The 16,055-nt window shown below is 37.8% G+C and overlaps 1 protein-coding gene across 9 annotated transcripts; it reads left to right on the top strand.

Moving 5' to 3' along the window:
* The first annotated feature begins 685 nt into the window (after positions 1-685).
* LOC131301549 (disease resistance protein RPM1-like) lies at positions 686-15,775 on the top strand. 9 transcript variants are annotated; one of them, XR_009191332.1, is made up of 5 exons: positions 686-1,063; positions 1,923-2,027; positions 8,306-8,435; positions 8,752-8,839; positions 15,417-15,775. XR_009191332.1 is itself a non-coding variant. In XM_058327912.1 (2 exons), the coding sequence occupies exons 1-2, from the start codon at positions 12,182-12,184 to the stop codon at positions 15,434-15,436; spliced, it is 2,787 nt and encodes a 928-aa protein (XP_058183895.1). In that variant the 5' UTR covers positions 12,099-12,181; the 3' UTR covers positions 15,437-15,775. The 9 variants fall into 9 exon arrangements, 1 of the variants encoding a protein (XP_058183895.1); XR_009191331.1 differs by lacking the exons at positions 8,306-8,435; positions 15,417-15,775 and adding an exon at positions 8,615-8,669 and having other exon boundaries at positions 8,752-9,399; XR_009191327.1 differs by lacking the exons at positions 686-1,063; positions 15,417-15,775 and adding an exon at positions 1,071-1,840 and having other exon boundaries at positions 8,306-8,390; positions 8,615-9,399.
* The last annotated feature ends 280 nt before the right edge of the window (positions 15,776-16,055 follow it).

The following is a 16,055-nucleotide window of genomic DNA, read 5'->3' as shown; positions in this document are numbered from 1 at the left end:
CTTTTTTCCTATTGTCCCGTACAACAGTGAATTAGCACATATGGCTATTGGAATTTACTCTATTTTCTTGAAAAATATTAAGAAAATCCCACAATAATAAAAAAACAAAAGAATTAAGAAAATAGATAGATTTCAAGGAGTATTTGTTATGTTATTGATTGAACTTAGTTTCCTTTTTGAGCAAAATAAAATATAGTATGTATTTTACATTTTATAAAAAATGTAGAATAATGAATAAAAAGATTTAAAAAAATGAGGAAATTTCACGTAGGAGAGAGAGTTAAAAAGAGAGCTTGATTTTATTTTAGATAACTAAATTCTTACAGTATATTGGTATAAATTTTGCCTTAACATCATGTTTCCCTAATTTTTTGATTTGGAAGAAAGAAATTGGTGCACACTAATTTTTTCTCATTTCACACATATTTATAGTGGGTTGGAAAAAAATAGCCGTTGAAAAAATTGAGCCGTTGATAAATTTAGCTGTTTGAGACATGGAGCAATCGGGAGTTGGGAACACTTTATGCTTTGTTTGGATTGATGTTTGAATTTTTTTTTGAAAAATAATAGGAATAATAAGTGGAGAGAGATAAAGAGAGAAATGTTTGGAGTAAAGAGAATTTAGGAAGAATCTTTGGGGAATTTTTTTAAAAATGCTTTTTGAATCCAAAAGAACGAGGCATCACTTCTCTCCTCTTTTACTCTCTCTCTCTCTCTCTCTCTCAAACCCCTTCTGCGTTTCAGCCAACACCCTCATTCCAAGGCGATCAAATTGTCCTAATCCTCCACGCCCTCTCTCTCTCTCTCTCTCTCTCTCTCTCTCTCTCTCAAATCTCCGTTCCTCCACTCCTTGGTCTCACCCTCACTCACCCGATGAAACCCTCACTCGGTCAATTCCTCTCTCGATCTCACCGATTCGCGATGAAACCCTCACAATGCCAGGGTTTTTACACTCACCCCAGCCCCGGTTCTCTCTCTCGACCACTCGGCTCTCCCTCCCTCTCTCTCTCCCTCGTCATCACTCCGGGAACCAAATCGTCGTCGGCGGCGGTGCTCCGATCAGGTATCTCTCTCTCTCTCTCTCTCTCCCCCCGTTTGTCTTTCTCTCAGCAAAATGTCGTAGTAGTGGGTTAGTGTGTGCATATGTGGGGAGTTTTTGATCCATATGACCACTTTTTTAAAAACGATTTCGGGAAATATAACACTCTTGAAACGAATTTTAAAAATAGTCTTTCGCGCACTCCTAACACGCGTTATAACCGTTAATGGCCATGTGGTGCAAAACCGCGGCCAATAAATTCTTCATGGTCCCTGCGGTGATCAACTCAAGGACTAACTGATCTGAGTCATATGACCGACCCTATGTTTCTGGGTGCTAGTTAAACGGCGGGGCAAAAATTCATTTAAATGGAGGAATGTGAATATTTTCTTCATACTAGGCTTATCCGCTAAAATATTTGTCCACACAATGTCTGACCTTTCAGGTACCTCTCTTCAATAATGTACACATAACATATGATACGCCCTTTGAATGCGAAAAAGAAAAGAAAGATTCATGACAGACATGCTCTAAAATTTCTACGAGGTTTTTGAACTATTAGTCAAAAATGTAATTTGTTCAAGATTCAACAATGTGGTGAGTGACTAGAGTCCTCGTGGTATGAACTTGAGATCAAGGCAGTTGAACTACTCCCGCGGATCTAGAAAATAAAGTAGAAGGGGTCGGATCATACGAAACGACCCTCCCTAGGAGGAAGGGAGGGAGGGAGGAGTGAGAGCACCTGGTTGATGGTGCTCTATTTCCCCTTTGGAACTGAAACGGAGCCTTTTGAGACAATAGGTGTTGTACAATAATCTCCTTTCAGGCTTTATTCTTGTTGAAATTCAGCTGCTGAAGAGTTCCGGAATTTTCTTATTTGTAGGATTGGGATTGAGGACACCATTGTCAAGGGCACCTTCAACATGATGTTTTTAGGCTATAGCTTATCTATGGGATATAGAAACGATACGAACATAATCTTTTTAAGGTACACACTTGACACTCCCTCTCAGTGTTTTCTGTATATCGCTCTCATGCCTATACTTTGTAACAGAACATGTGACTTGCAGTTCATGCTATCGATTTACTTTATACTACGATTTAGCAGTGTTCTAAAACGAGGAATTAATCGGCGATTAACCGCCGATTAATCGTTGGCAGAGCCTATCCGATTAGGTCCGACTAACGATTAATCACCGAGTAGTAATTAATATGCGCCTATTAATTGCTCGAAGGTGGCTGACCGGCCGACTAGCGCTGAGCGACTTTTAGAACATTGCGATTTAGCTGGGATAAACTTGTACATGTAGGATAGAGCATTCTTATCTAGAAACAATATAGGCGGAAAAAAGCACGTGGGAAATGGCATGCTGAAGTTGTCGTTCCATATTGATTGAAATCATCTTGATTTCAATTTTCATGGGTGCGCGTTGGGAAGAAGGGGCCGCAGGGGGGTGGGGGCCATCCATGGGCATTTGGGTAGGTTGTGGTCCATGGGCATTTGGGTAGGTTGTGGTTTAGGGAGTATCTGTAAGTTTCTTCTATTGAGGTGGCCCCTAGTAGTACTACATCAGCGCCACATTAGCTTACGTTAACCATGTCACCAGGTTGCGTCATTTAGTTGACGGAAAGGCAACAATGAAATGAAAAATTAAGTACAAAATTGAAAAAATTAAAATTACAGGGACAAAATTGAAACCTAGACATGTTCATAGTGACCAAAATGCATTATGGAAAATCCTTAATCTATGAGCCGGGCAAATAATCTTTGCCAAACACCCACGTTAACAGATAGCCTAGTGGGAGGACGAAAATTCCAATTCGCAAAATACTTTCGATTTCCCGTCACTTTCAATCCGTTAACCCAACTATCGAATCGTAGACCGCCAGATGGTCACTAGGAATGCGATGAGCTTGAGGCATATGAGCAGGATTTTTCGTCGGAGCTAGCAATTCACGGATTGAGAGAGTAGAGTTCTAAAAGGATGATGATGGCAAGAATGCTTCTCTGGCAAGACCCAAGTCAAAATTTGGCAATGCCAGTGATATAAGTTGGGTGGAGCTGGGGGAGAAGGTGAACTTGAATGGAAGGCTGAGAAAGTTATGCACCTCATCTTCTGGGGTCTTATTACCTATAATTAACTAATTAGGGCCCGTTTGGTTGCAGCTGATTGTTGAAAAATTAATCAAATAAGCACATGCAAAATAAGCAAATATGTTTTGCAAGTAGTTTCGTATTTTGTGTGTTGATTCTTTGCTTATTTTTTGAATAACACGCAAATAAGCAATAAGCAAGGGGAACCAAACAAGCCCTTAGTTGGCTTTTAGTTCTTGTTCTTTGCGTTTGTGTACTCTTGAATATTTTCTTTTCATCTTATATGCTTTCTAGGATCGGAGGTGGTGTTAGCTAAGACCCATGGAGAGGGATAAGCGCCCCCCCACCCCATCCTTCTCCCACTAACAAAGACCATTCATCCTTCTCCCACTAACAAATACCATTCTTCCTTCTCCCACTCCTTCCTTTCTCCCCTGCCAAGTGGGCCCTTTGGAGCTCTAACAGATTCTCTCTCTCTCTCTTGTCCCCACAGCCTCACTTTGTTTCGGCGCCAACCACATTGACACCATTGACACCGGTGCTATTGAACTTTCTCAGCTTGAGCTTTTGTTGACCGTCATCTCTGATCATCCACTTTCACCATCAACTTCACCAAGTCTGAACAATTGTCAACTACCGCTGGTCTGATTCATTTCTCAGGGGCAAGGATCTAGGGTTAATGCCAATTAATAAATTCGAAGAACTTCGTAAGTATATATCTTCGATATAGAAAAAGTTGTCGTGCCCCAAATCTAACAAAAACAATCTAGAGTAAGGCCTCGTTTTGACCAAAAAAGAGAGCTAGCTTTTGTGCTTCAAAAGTATGTTGAAAAAGCATCATTTTTAAGCATAAAAGCCAACTTTTTTTTCATATGCCAAACGAGGCGCAACAAGCCTAGGTTCATTTCTATTGTAGCCAAAACGTTATTGTTTTAAAGGACACTTGTATACTTGTGTCTGTATACACTGTGTCGGCATTTCTTCATTATTGCAGTGCAGCCACCTTGATAAGTGCATGTACCCTGTTGCCGCCTTCATTTTGGTACCACCCCGAGTCCAAAAATGTGATCACATTCATTCACTTTAAGGCATCTCCGATCCACTCTCCATTTCCTTAAATATAGAGTATAGATCTGAAGGGGAAAATATTTCTGCAAAAAATCATGTTGATCGGATATCGATAGTTATATGTTTGAAGACAAATTGTACTGCAAATGTGATTAGTTCACATTTGTATTGTGCTCCAATCCCACAATTGTCGATGCCCGATTAACTTGATTTTTTGTAGGGACCTTTTGTTCAAGAAGTTCTATGATGTAGTTGGTTCGGATGATACTTTAGAGCTCGAAATGATGCCCATATTTAGGTAACACAGTGAGTTTACAGTTTTTTAGTTCCTAGATGTTAACAGCTCGCAAGTTATTTTAATAGTCACAATTTTATGAAGAGTGGCATTAACTTAACCGGAGCTACTTCCCAAGTAGCTAAGCTTCGTTTTATGTGTGCCACAAATAATTTTGTGGATGTTGCATTTGACAAGCTCCTATAGTTCAATGTATACACATGGCAAAATAAAGTAACAAAAACCATGAGATACTTGTGAGTGAAAGTACAGTACTTTATGATTTGTTGAACGTCTAGTACGAGCCCTATACATTGAACTTTCTCTCCCCCTCGCTCCCTTTGATGTGCATGAAAGTTTTGAAAGGGTTGCAAGCCTTACATGATGTTGGTTGTTACCATGGAAACCTGCTTGCTGGTTACTGGATCAATACCAATTTTGAATTTAATGTCCCAAGTTTGGTTTACAAACTTTTATAATGTTGGAGCCTTGGAGGTAATGGTTTCCCTCCATTTATTTATTTAGAGCTCAAATGGGATGTCTACACAACCAACTTATTTTTTGTCATATTTTCATTATTAGTGATTTTTTTTTTTCAATCGAGATTTTTGGTAAAAAAAATAAAAATTTGAGATACAAGGCTTGACTTGGTTTGGTTTTAGTTAAATTTGACCTAAGCATATATAAAGGTCACTGAACTATAAAAATAAACCAACTGATTTTAACTGCTAAATGAGATCGAGTTCTCTTTGTTCTATGACATACAGATTATTCAGAATTTTGTCTAGCACTTTTTAGTCAGAAGATTGCTTATTTGGATCATTGGTCATTCAAATAATTTAATCATTTTTGCTTTTGTTTTTGCTATTTGTATATTTAGTTATTTCCTTTCGTCATGTGATAAAAGAGAAAAGCTTATTTCGTATATAATCATCCCAGTTTAAACAACGGGGTAGAAAATCATACACTCCTTCAGAAGATTTACTCCATCAAGTTAAAGAGCCAAAAATACGTTTATTAAACTCGTGACTTTGAGAAAGTTTAAAAATTGCATAAATGTGTTGTGTGGGCTATGGTGATTACTTTTGGAATGATTTTCAACAAAATTCGGAAACTTATAAGAATAAATCTACATCTCTTCTTGATTTTCACATCAATGCTGTGGAGAAACACAAGACACATCTAAGTGGATTTTTAATTTGAACAATGAAAAGAATCAAGGTTCGAAGACTGAGCAAGATGACAATAACCTAATTTGTGAAAAGCTCTTGAAGCTGTTCCCTATGAGTACACAGTATTTGACACTACCAATCTACAGTTTTCTCTGTTGGTCAAAACTTTACTTTTGGAAGCAATGAAAAGCAATTGGAGAGGGGCATAATATGCAATAAACTAAATTGGAGAGGTAGTAAATAATATTTGAGGTTTCATTATATTGCAAATGTTGTACACATCGTAAGTGTATATATTAGCCACAGCATAATAACATCCAGATCCAAATTGCTCATTAGCCAAAGCATAATAACATGCAAATCAAGACATCATAGTCGATATAGATAGAGGTTGAAGTAAGTTAAACCATCAATATCACACGCCCAAATAGCAAATCCACCACAAATTGTAACTTTCCTTATAAATTCTTCTGTATAAACTGCAAAGTTGGCCCAACGCAACGTTAGCATATTACTTCATGCAATAGTTTCATTATGTTTTGATTACATTATTTTGCAATAGGGTTAAACCTCAAATATTCTTAACTATCTCTCTAGTTCAATTTATTGCATTTGTGCCCCTCTCCAATTGCTTTTCATTGCTTTCACTGAATCTAACATAAAAATAAGTAGAGAATGGAATCAAAATGTCAGTTTTTACCAACAAAATTCAAAAAACTTACTTCCATGGAAGTAGATTGGTAGTGTCAATTAACTCGTATTCATAGTATATACAGTAATAAAACTAGGGAAGAGCTTCTGGAGCTTTTCACATATTAGGTTCTGGTCGTTGTGTTCAGTCTCCTTACCTTGATTCGTCAAGTACTGTGAAAATGAAGATTGTTACACATTCAAGTCAATACACAATAAACTTACATTTCCTTGTTCAAATTATAATCTACTTACATTTGCCTTGTGATGTTTCACGGCATTGATGTGAAAATCAAGAAGAGAAGTAGATTTATTCTTATAAGTCTCCTAATTTTGTTGGAAATCATTCCAAAAGTATTCACCATAGCCCACACGTTTATGCCAATTTTTGAACTTTTTCAAAGTCACTTGTTTGTCAAATGTATTTTGGCTCTGTAACTTGATGGAGTAAATCTTTTGAAAGAGTGTATGATTTTCCGCCCCGTTGTTTAAGATAGGATGATTATATATGAAATAAGCTTGTCTTTTGTCACAAGAGAAAAGTAAAGAACTAGAGATACAAAAGCAAAAATCAATGCAAAAATAATTAAATTGTTTTAATGGTTAGTGATCCAAATAAGCAATCTTCCAACTAAAGTGCTAGACAAAATTTTGTATAAGTTGTAAGTAATGGAAAAAAGAGAACAAGATCTCGTTTGGATGTCTTATTTAGAAGTTAAATTTGTTGGGTTTTTTAATTGTTTAGTGAACTTTTATTTTTGGGTCAAATTTTATAACCTAAAACCATATAAAAAAAATTGAAGACAGTACAAAAAATAAGTTCGTTGTGTTGACGAAAAGGAGGAAAAACATTACGTCCAACATTTAAGTTTGTAAATTGAACTTGGACATTAAAATTCAAAATCGGTATTGAAGTAGAAACCATTAAGCAAGTTTTCATGGTAATAACGAACATCATGTAAGGCTTGCAACCATTTCAAAATTTTCCTGCACATCAAAGGGGGCAAGGGGAGAAAGTTATACAAAAATCAACTTAATAGATAAAATAGAAGAAAATGAAATATTTGTGAGTTAAAGTTAAGTACATAATTTGTTCAATGTCCAGTGCAAACCCTATGGCCTCTCTTCCATCATCACTAAATAAAACTTGGTTTTTGCTACTTCATTTTGTCATCTCTATATATGAACTTTGGGAGCTTGTCAAATGCAACTTCTACAAATTACTTTGTGGCACTCATAAAATGGAGCTGCTGGGCTACTTGAGAAAGCTCCTGTTAAGCTAACGACACTCCCTGTAAAATTGTGACAAATTGTGACTGTTATAAATAACTTGCACACTGGTAACATATAAGAGCCAAAAACTTGTATTTTTTGTGGCACCAGCAGACGGTAGGTTTGCAAACAATGTGATACCAATCTGGGGATTTACGCACCCCTGTAATTCCTTACGATAACTATCTAAGGAAAGCTGATTAGGAATTGCCCACTACCGGAGGAGGTTGCTGAACATTATGTGGCAGTTATATGGGATTGGATGATTATGAGTGCAATTTTGTTCATACCCTTTCTCTTATTGGTTGAAATGATGTGGATCCTACCACAAAGCGATGTCATGCTTACCATGCAATACACTTTTTGGTAAGCATGACATCACTTTGTGGTGGAGTCCACATCATTTCAACCAATAAGGAGGGTAATGTTCACCCTCTTAATTGGAGGGTGAACAAAACTCAACTCGATGATTATAAATGTTATACGTGTTCACTTAATAAAGATTTGAACAAATGGACAACTGTCGGCAAATTCTCATGTAAAGCTATCGCGTTATAGGTTTTATCATGTTCTCCTTTCCCTTGAGATACGGAGCAATGGTAAATAAAGTTGGCTAGATGATTGAGCATGTTTACTTGGAAATGAGCATAGTATTTTCGTTTCTTCTCTTCCTCCTATATGTTGTTTATTCTCAGGGACAATGCATCTCTTCCTGCGTGCTTATCCGAAAGCAGATCTGCCTGTCGGTTTATGGTCAAACATGTTTTAAGCATTCACAGGGTCAGGCTCAAAAAGTTTGACTGAATATTCTTTCATGCAGTTCTGGTAACATTTTCCATCTCTTCCTGCGTGCTTATCCGAAAGCAGATCTGCCTGTCGGTTTATGGTCAAACATGTTTTAAGCATTCACAGGGTCAGGCTCAAAAAGTTTGACTGAATATTCTTTCATGCAGTTCTAGTAACATTTTCCCCCTATTTAATTGTGACTTCTGTTTGGGTATTAGAATTGTTTCAGGATCTTTGATTCTGTTCAACAATTGATTGGTGCTTCAAGTTCAGGTGATTTAGACTATTGCAGTTCACCTGCACTCACTTTATATGGATTTTCCATTTGAATCCATGTAGCTTAATTAACTTGCAGGATGTTCACTGTTATGCTTCATTTTCGGAGATGTTGGAAGCTGAGAGTCTGACAAAAGTCCTTTTTGGAGTACAAATTATTGAAGAAGGTATTCCTCACATTGCTATCACCTCTTGTTACACAGGTTGCTGGCATATTTCCTGCCACGTTTATTTATGTTAGTGAAACAGAGCTCTCACATTATATTGAGGATATGGGATGCTTGAATAGTAGGACAGTGCCCAGAAAAGGGTAATAAAGTAGGGACAGTCATCAGAAGATAATGTACTCATAAGATGAGAATTATTTCCAAGTCCCAACTTAATCAAATCCAACAAAAACTTCACCCCAGAACTAAACGAATCCTTCACCTAAATTTCCAGAAAAGTGTTGTAATCAGAAAACACACAAATGCCAAGTACTCTGCAAAGGAAATCCGTTGACTTGGATCTTTTTCATCGTGACAATTTTGATTCGTATATGTACCATTGTATAAGTTTTTCAGAATTTTGGCATTTTCTTCTGTTTAATCTTATTACTTCCTTGTAGCAGTAGACTTCGACCCAATTTATATCTTCTAAAATTTGTTGGTCTGTTGTTCTTGATTAGCAAACACAGGATGTAATCATCCTTGGAAATCATTCAATAATATATCGGAAGTTCTTTCAATTCCTCTGTGTTTTCTTTCTCGTTGATTCAAGAACCCATATGTTAGAATGATTTCTGGTTGTTTTTCCGTTACAACGTTCCCTCAATTGGCATTTGTGGGGGGCACTTCTCAGTTGAGAGTGAGCGAGGATCACTTAATGTATATATGCATTTATATATCTGTAATTTTATACACCTAAACAAATGCTTTAGCCACATTATTGGAGCGCCCATACACTACCTATAAGCATATACTTAACACAGAATTACGTCTAGTTTTATCGATTTTAGGAGCCAAATTTAGTTATCCCATTTGAAGATGCTCTAATCAACAAGGAGTTCTAATGAACAGGACAGCTTGTTAAAGAATCTATAATTTCTCAACAAACTAATTGGTCCAAAATATGGTGCGAAAAACACATCTAAACCAGCTTCTCTAAATTTAAATTTAAGACAGTTTCCAGAATGTACAAGTGTTTTGAAAAATACTTTGCTTTATTAGCACGCATGCACATAGCAATCTTCAATGTCCCCAACCTCCTGGCTCCTAGTACTAGGTGTACTATGTATTGGAGATCACGTTTTGGTCCTTTTTCTTGTGAACATATTTAAGTCTCTGTTAACATCTTTAAATCCCTGAATTCTATTGAATACAGTAAATTGTAAAGTTTAAGATGTGTTAGGAAATGAGCTCAGTAATATATGTCAAACTACGCAACACTTTTCCTCGCATGCCAATTTATCCAAACGAAATTGAATACGAATAGGAAGAAGCAAAATGCAAACGTAAAACAAAGAGAAATAGAGAGACTTAAACCCAAAATTTATTCCTTCATGAATTATGAATCCGTGGTAAGTTATTTAAGAGTGATATGATTCTTATTTGTTTTGTAATGCATGTACATATTTTCATCTTACTTCACATTTTCCAATTAATTATAATGAATGCACTCTTGTTTCCAACTTTCTACGTAATACACAGTGAAACTTCAAGGTGTCAAGGATAGTGCTTTTGGTATTATTTTCTAATTCAGGAAACACCAAAATCAGCTTTTAGTTGCAATTTATAGTTTTTTTTTTTTTGGAGCTTTTTGGGCTTATTGAGTTTTGTCTTTATTTAAAATTTTCACATTTGTTAGTCTTGCATCAAACATTTGTGTGTATTGATTTGTCACGACAAGACGAATCGAGCGAATTGAGAAAGTAAAAAAATGACTTTTAACCAAATATTTTTGAAAATAAAAAGAACTGTTGTTCTTGATTCTCTCGCCAAGATGAATTAATAATTCACAAAAGTATGGCGCAAAAGTAACAAATGCGGAATTTTTTTGAATGAAAATAAAACAAGGAAAAAAAAGCCCAAAAAACTAAGTGGAACGGGGTGAAAACTAGGCTAGTTCTTGATGGTATTTTTCAAACCTCTTTTTCTACGCTGTAACAACTTCGCATTATTATTATTTTTCTCTGGGCAGAGTATAGCTCCTCTCTGGAGCTCCCAATTAAGGAACTACTTATTTGCAGTTCCGTTAGGAATTTATAGTTAACCATTTCAAGGCATGATTAACTCCTTATATGGTGAAAGGTAGCTGGATGAGGTTAATGCCAGAAAAGGTTTTAAAAATGTCATCATCAGTGTCATTTTAGTCTAGTGGAATCTGGAAATCACCAATGGTGGATTTCCATATGGGCGGCTAGACTATTTGATGAGCAACTTGGCAGACTTTGACTAAATTAGTTTCATCAATCCTCAGCAGCTATTCATTTGCAGGGAAAAAAATTACCAGTTTGGAAAGGCTAACATGGCCATGATAGCGGTGAGAATAAAATTCAGCAGAAGAAAGTGGAGGTGTAAATATTGGCAACGCTTAAGCTCAATTCCTTGTGATATTAGACCATTAGCTAAATTGTGGTTAGGTGTGGCACCATAACCAGGGGTGACTCCAGAAATATGTGAGCATGGGTTCATTTATACTAATGAATAATTAATAATAATTAATAATCTGTTTATAACAAACCACATATGAAAATGCTAGTTTACTTTTTAAATAATAACTAGAAGATAGTACCAAAAAAGCAATTTTTTAATAATTTCTTTTCAATTTAATTTACAAGTAATTTATACTGCATGAGCTCCTACGATGGGATTCAATGAGATTTCAAGTTTGAAAATTGTTCCATAATAGCCTCATTGCCGATAGTATACTGTGGGTGTGAAGGTTTATGAGAGAAATAATCTAATACTTATGGGTTCATCACTAAAATTTAGTGGGTTCATTCGGTATATTACAAGAGGTCAGTATAATTGTAGGGGATTTTTTTTTTCTTGCTCGACCCCATACCTCTTGTTGAACGCCACGTATAACTTCGCAAACTCGTGAACTAACAGCGCACTAATCGAACTGAAAACCCATTAAAATGTCATGCCTCCAAATACCTACAATCACAAAAAAACGAATCACTAATCTCCAAGTAACAATATAAATGGATTTAACAAGAATAAATTAGGCGGTGCTAATATCAACATTTACACGCCTATGACTGGTTGAGTTTACCACTGGGATTGTTTTTAAAAGTCATCGTCAATGTCATTTAGTCTATAGGAATGTTTGAGAGCAAGTTGGACCACGAGTAGTCGAGTACCATACATGCATCAAGACTTTGATTTCACCACTCTCATCTTCATCAATCCCCAACACCTATCTCATCTTCATCAATCATCTTCACCAATCCCCAACACCTATCTCATCTTCATCAATCATCTTCACCGGGGAAAAAAATTACTACTATTTTGAAAAGGGTGACAATGGCCATGATGGCAGTGGTGATGGTAGTGGAAAAATTGGCAACGCTCCTAGCAGAAGAAGCTCAATTCCTCGGCGGAGTTAGGAGGGGAGTTACTGAGTTACATGATGATTTGGAAAGCATGAGATCTTTCCTGCAGGATGCCGAATCAAGAACTGAAACAGAAAAAGGTGTTGAAACGTGGTTAAAGCAAGTGAGAGACGCAGCCCATGCTACCGAGGACATCCTAGATGAGTTCTCTTTGCGCTTGTCCCCGCCGTCTCGACCGGGGCGGCCGAATGGTAATTTCGTCCTCTCTCTTCAGAGATTCTTTCATTGTATTCGCCACTTGAGGACCCGACACCGCTTAGCGGGACAGATAGAGGACGTAAAGACGAAGATCAAGGATATTTCCAATAGACGGAATGCATTTTCGTTTAGAAGGATTGAGGACGCCACAAGCTCGTCTTCTACATTGAACACGTGGCATGATCCTCGACGTGCTTCTCTCTTCATAGACGAAGCCGATGTTGTGGGAATTGAGAATCCCAAACGTGTGTTGATTTCTTGGCTTCTAGAAGGAGAAAAGAATCTCACTGCTCTCTCTGTGGTGGGGACGGGTGGTGTGGGGAAGACTACTCTGGTGAAGAAAGCTTATGATAGTCAAGTTGTTAAGAAGTACTTCGATTGCCGTGCTTGGATAACTGTTTCAAATTCGTTTACAGTAGCGGAGCTTCTACGATCTGCGCTAAAGGACATGTTGGAAGAAACAAAAGAGAGAATTCCAGAGGGATTTGATACAATGGGCGAATTACAAGTGGTGAACAAGCTAAAGGAATATTTACAAGAAAAGAGGTACGTAGTTGTGTTTGATGATGTATGGAGCACAAATGCTTGGGAACTAATGAAATTTGCACTCCCCGATTGTTGTTCCGGTAGTAGAATAGTTTTCACTACGCGAAAAAGTGACATAGCAGCCTCTATAGAAATATTCAGTCATGTTTACCGTCTCCAACCTCTGCCAGAGGAGGAGGCTTGGAAACTCTTTTGTATGAAAGCTTTCCGAAGGGAAAACAAGGGTGTCTGCCCAAAAGAACTGGAGAGCATGTCTCGAAGTATATTAAAGAAGTGTGGGGGGTTGCCACTAGCAATTGTGGCAATAGGCAGCTTGTTGTCTAAGAAGGATAAACATGTTTTGGAATGGACGAGAGTGCATGACAGCCTTTATTCTGAGATGAAGAGTAACTCCAGCCTCGAGAGTCTTGAAAGAATACTTCTACTAAGTTACCATGACTTACCATATCACCTTAAATGTTGCTTCTTGTACTTGAGCATTTTCCCGGAGGATTATTTAATCAAACGGATGAAAATAATTCGGCTGTGGGTTGTTGAAAGATTTGTGGAAGAGAAGCAAGGCCTCACCATGGAAGAGGCTGCAGAGGAATACCTAAATGAACTTGTTAGTAGGAGTATGATTCAAGTAGTGCAAATAGACTACTACAACAGGGTTAGAACTTGTCGCGTGCACGATGTTATGCGCGAAATTATCCAGTTGAAATCCAGGAATGAGTCATTTGTTTTGATACTGAATGATAAAAGAATGTCACTCGATGAGAAGATTCGTCGAATGGCAATTCATGACAGTTGTGAGGAGCTCCCGTTGGACATGAGATTTCCTAGCCTCAGATCTCTATTGGTTTTTTTACCTTCAATGTCGTTGGGGAAGGCCTTTTTTAAGGGTTTTAGATTGTTAGGGTTGTTGGAGCTTGATGGAACGCGGCTTTTCGAATTTCCTCCGGAGCTGTCCGAAATGATTCTCTTAAGATACTTGAGTTTGAGGAGGACGATGATAAGGGAGCTTCCGGAGTCCATTGGAAAGCTCAAGAACTTAGAAATACTAGATCTCAAATTCACTCCCATATCAACCCTGCCTCATGGGATATTAAAGTTAAAACATCTTTTCCAGTTGCGAGGCTATAGCCATAGATTTCCTAAAACGCATTTTCCCACCACACATGGGATTAGCCTTCCAATCGGCATAGGAGGATTGACAAAGCTACAAAAGTTAGGAAATGTGGACGTGAATGGGAACGGCGATATGGTGAGAGAGTTTGGAAAGCTAACTGAGCTAAGGAGATTGGGAATCTTAGAACTGACAAGAGAGAACGGGATGGACTTATGTTATGCTTTAGAGAAATTAAAGCTCCTTTCCGTATTATACATAGTGTCCATGGGAATGACCGAACCCCTTCTCCATCTAGATTCTCTCTCAACACCTCCGCGGTTTATTCAACGCCTATATCTTAAGTGCAGATTACCGAATTTGCCAAAATGGATCGCTTCCCTCAGTTACCTAGCAAAGCTAGTCCTCCAATACTCCAATCTGAACGACGATCCACTGAAAGCACTTCAAGGATTACCAAACTTGGTCGTTCTTGAACTCCGCGATGCTTACGCAGGGGAGGAGTTATGTTGCGATGATGGAGGATACCCCAGGCTTAAAAAGCTTGGCCTCCTAATGTTAAGACAATTGAAGAGCGTAAGAATGGAGCGAGGATCAATGCCTGAGCTAAGAGTGCTAGATATTGCAGCCTGTGAGAAACTAGAAATGGTTCCATTGGGGATTCAGCACCTCAGAAACCTACAAGATCTAACAGTATGGAACATGCCTGACGAATTCCACCAGAAAATAGAGCGACCACATGGTGAAGATTTCTGGAGAGTTCAAAATGTTGCTAACATCCAGCTATCCAAGTCTTCCTTTAACGTGGCTTATGCCATGTCCTTTGGTGAGTTAAAATCTAACTACACTTCTTTTTCTATTTATTAGTCTTCTCGATGGACAAATGCTGCTTATGACATTTGACATACCTGTGTGCTTAACTTTTTCTTGGGAAGATAGGGGTACTAGTAGTTTGATGCAACTACTAGTTCATGTGGTCTCCACAAACACTCATGCACACGCGCACCCATACACACTCCCCCACGCCCACCACACACATGACACGCTCACGAATGTGTCCGTCAGATTCTACACTAGTTATTGAACCAGTATTTTAACTAAAATTGAGCATAACAAATAAGCTGAGTACTAGTAGTTGCATCAAACATTTCTACTAGAAATTTACTGTGTCACCCATCCAAGCCAAAGCGCATTGTGTTGAAATGTTGAATAGGATTAATATGTGCTCTTCATTGAAAATGATCAAAGGGTTGCCATTGATTCTTTCCTGAGTTTCCTCTGTTTGTTTGGACAGGTCTAACGCAGGCTGAATAAAGTGAAGGCTGCATAGAAGCCCGAGACCAGTCAAGTCGAACGTATGCTTTCTGTCTGTTGGAACCCCGTTTTCAGATCCGAGCTCAGGAATTGCTCTAACATTCCATTTCAGATTGGTTCCGACCAGTTTACTTTTTCGTTCTGTTCTTTTTTTCCTTTTTCATTCTGTTATTAAGGGCTATTGTTAAGGCTTTGATTTTTTTTCGTGTAAGGCAACTTCCCCAATTATGTTTTACTTATTTGTATCCTTCTTAGTTCTTATGGTTTTTGAGATTTGGTTTTACATTAAACAAGGATTACTGTGAAATGCTAATATTTTTAGAGTTTTGATTTGCTCTCTCTCTCTCTCTCTCTCTCGTTTTTTTTCTTGGACAATTACTCTTGTTGTACCTGTCCAAGAAACAACGTATGACGTTCTTTTGGAGACTGATTTCCAATGGTAGGGGATGGGACACGATTAATGGTCCAGATAGCGGTAAGAGCTCCAAAGTCGCTCAGGACAAGAGGCATCTATAAGAAGGGCACAGACAGTATCTAGAATGTGTCTATGCTTACGCTTAGCGCGACTATTTTGTTGAGATGTGTCAGGACAAGACCTATATATGTATCAACTGTCAAG

Source organism: Rhododendron vialii, chromosome 9a (genome assembly GCF_030253575.1).
Source record: "Rhododendron vialii isolate Sample 1 chromosome 9a, ASM3025357v1".
In the NCBI taxonomy this organism is placed as follows: domain Eukaryota; kingdom Viridiplantae; phylum Streptophyta; class Magnoliopsida; order Ericales; family Ericaceae; genus Rhododendron; species Rhododendron vialii.
This window is presented reverse-complemented; position numbering and strand designations above follow the sequence as displayed.

What these genes read in the sequence shown, in the direction of transcription:
- LOC131301549 (XM_058327912.1), top strand. Translation starts at nt 12,182, where the DNA reads ATGGCCATGATGGCAGTGGTGATGGTAGTGGAAAAATTGGCAACGCTC. An exon ending in GGCTTATGCCATGTCCTTTG is followed by an intron (nt 14,949 to 15,416) that starts GTGAGTTAAAAT and finishes TTGTTTGGACAG; the next exon opens with GTCTAACGCAGGCTGAATAA.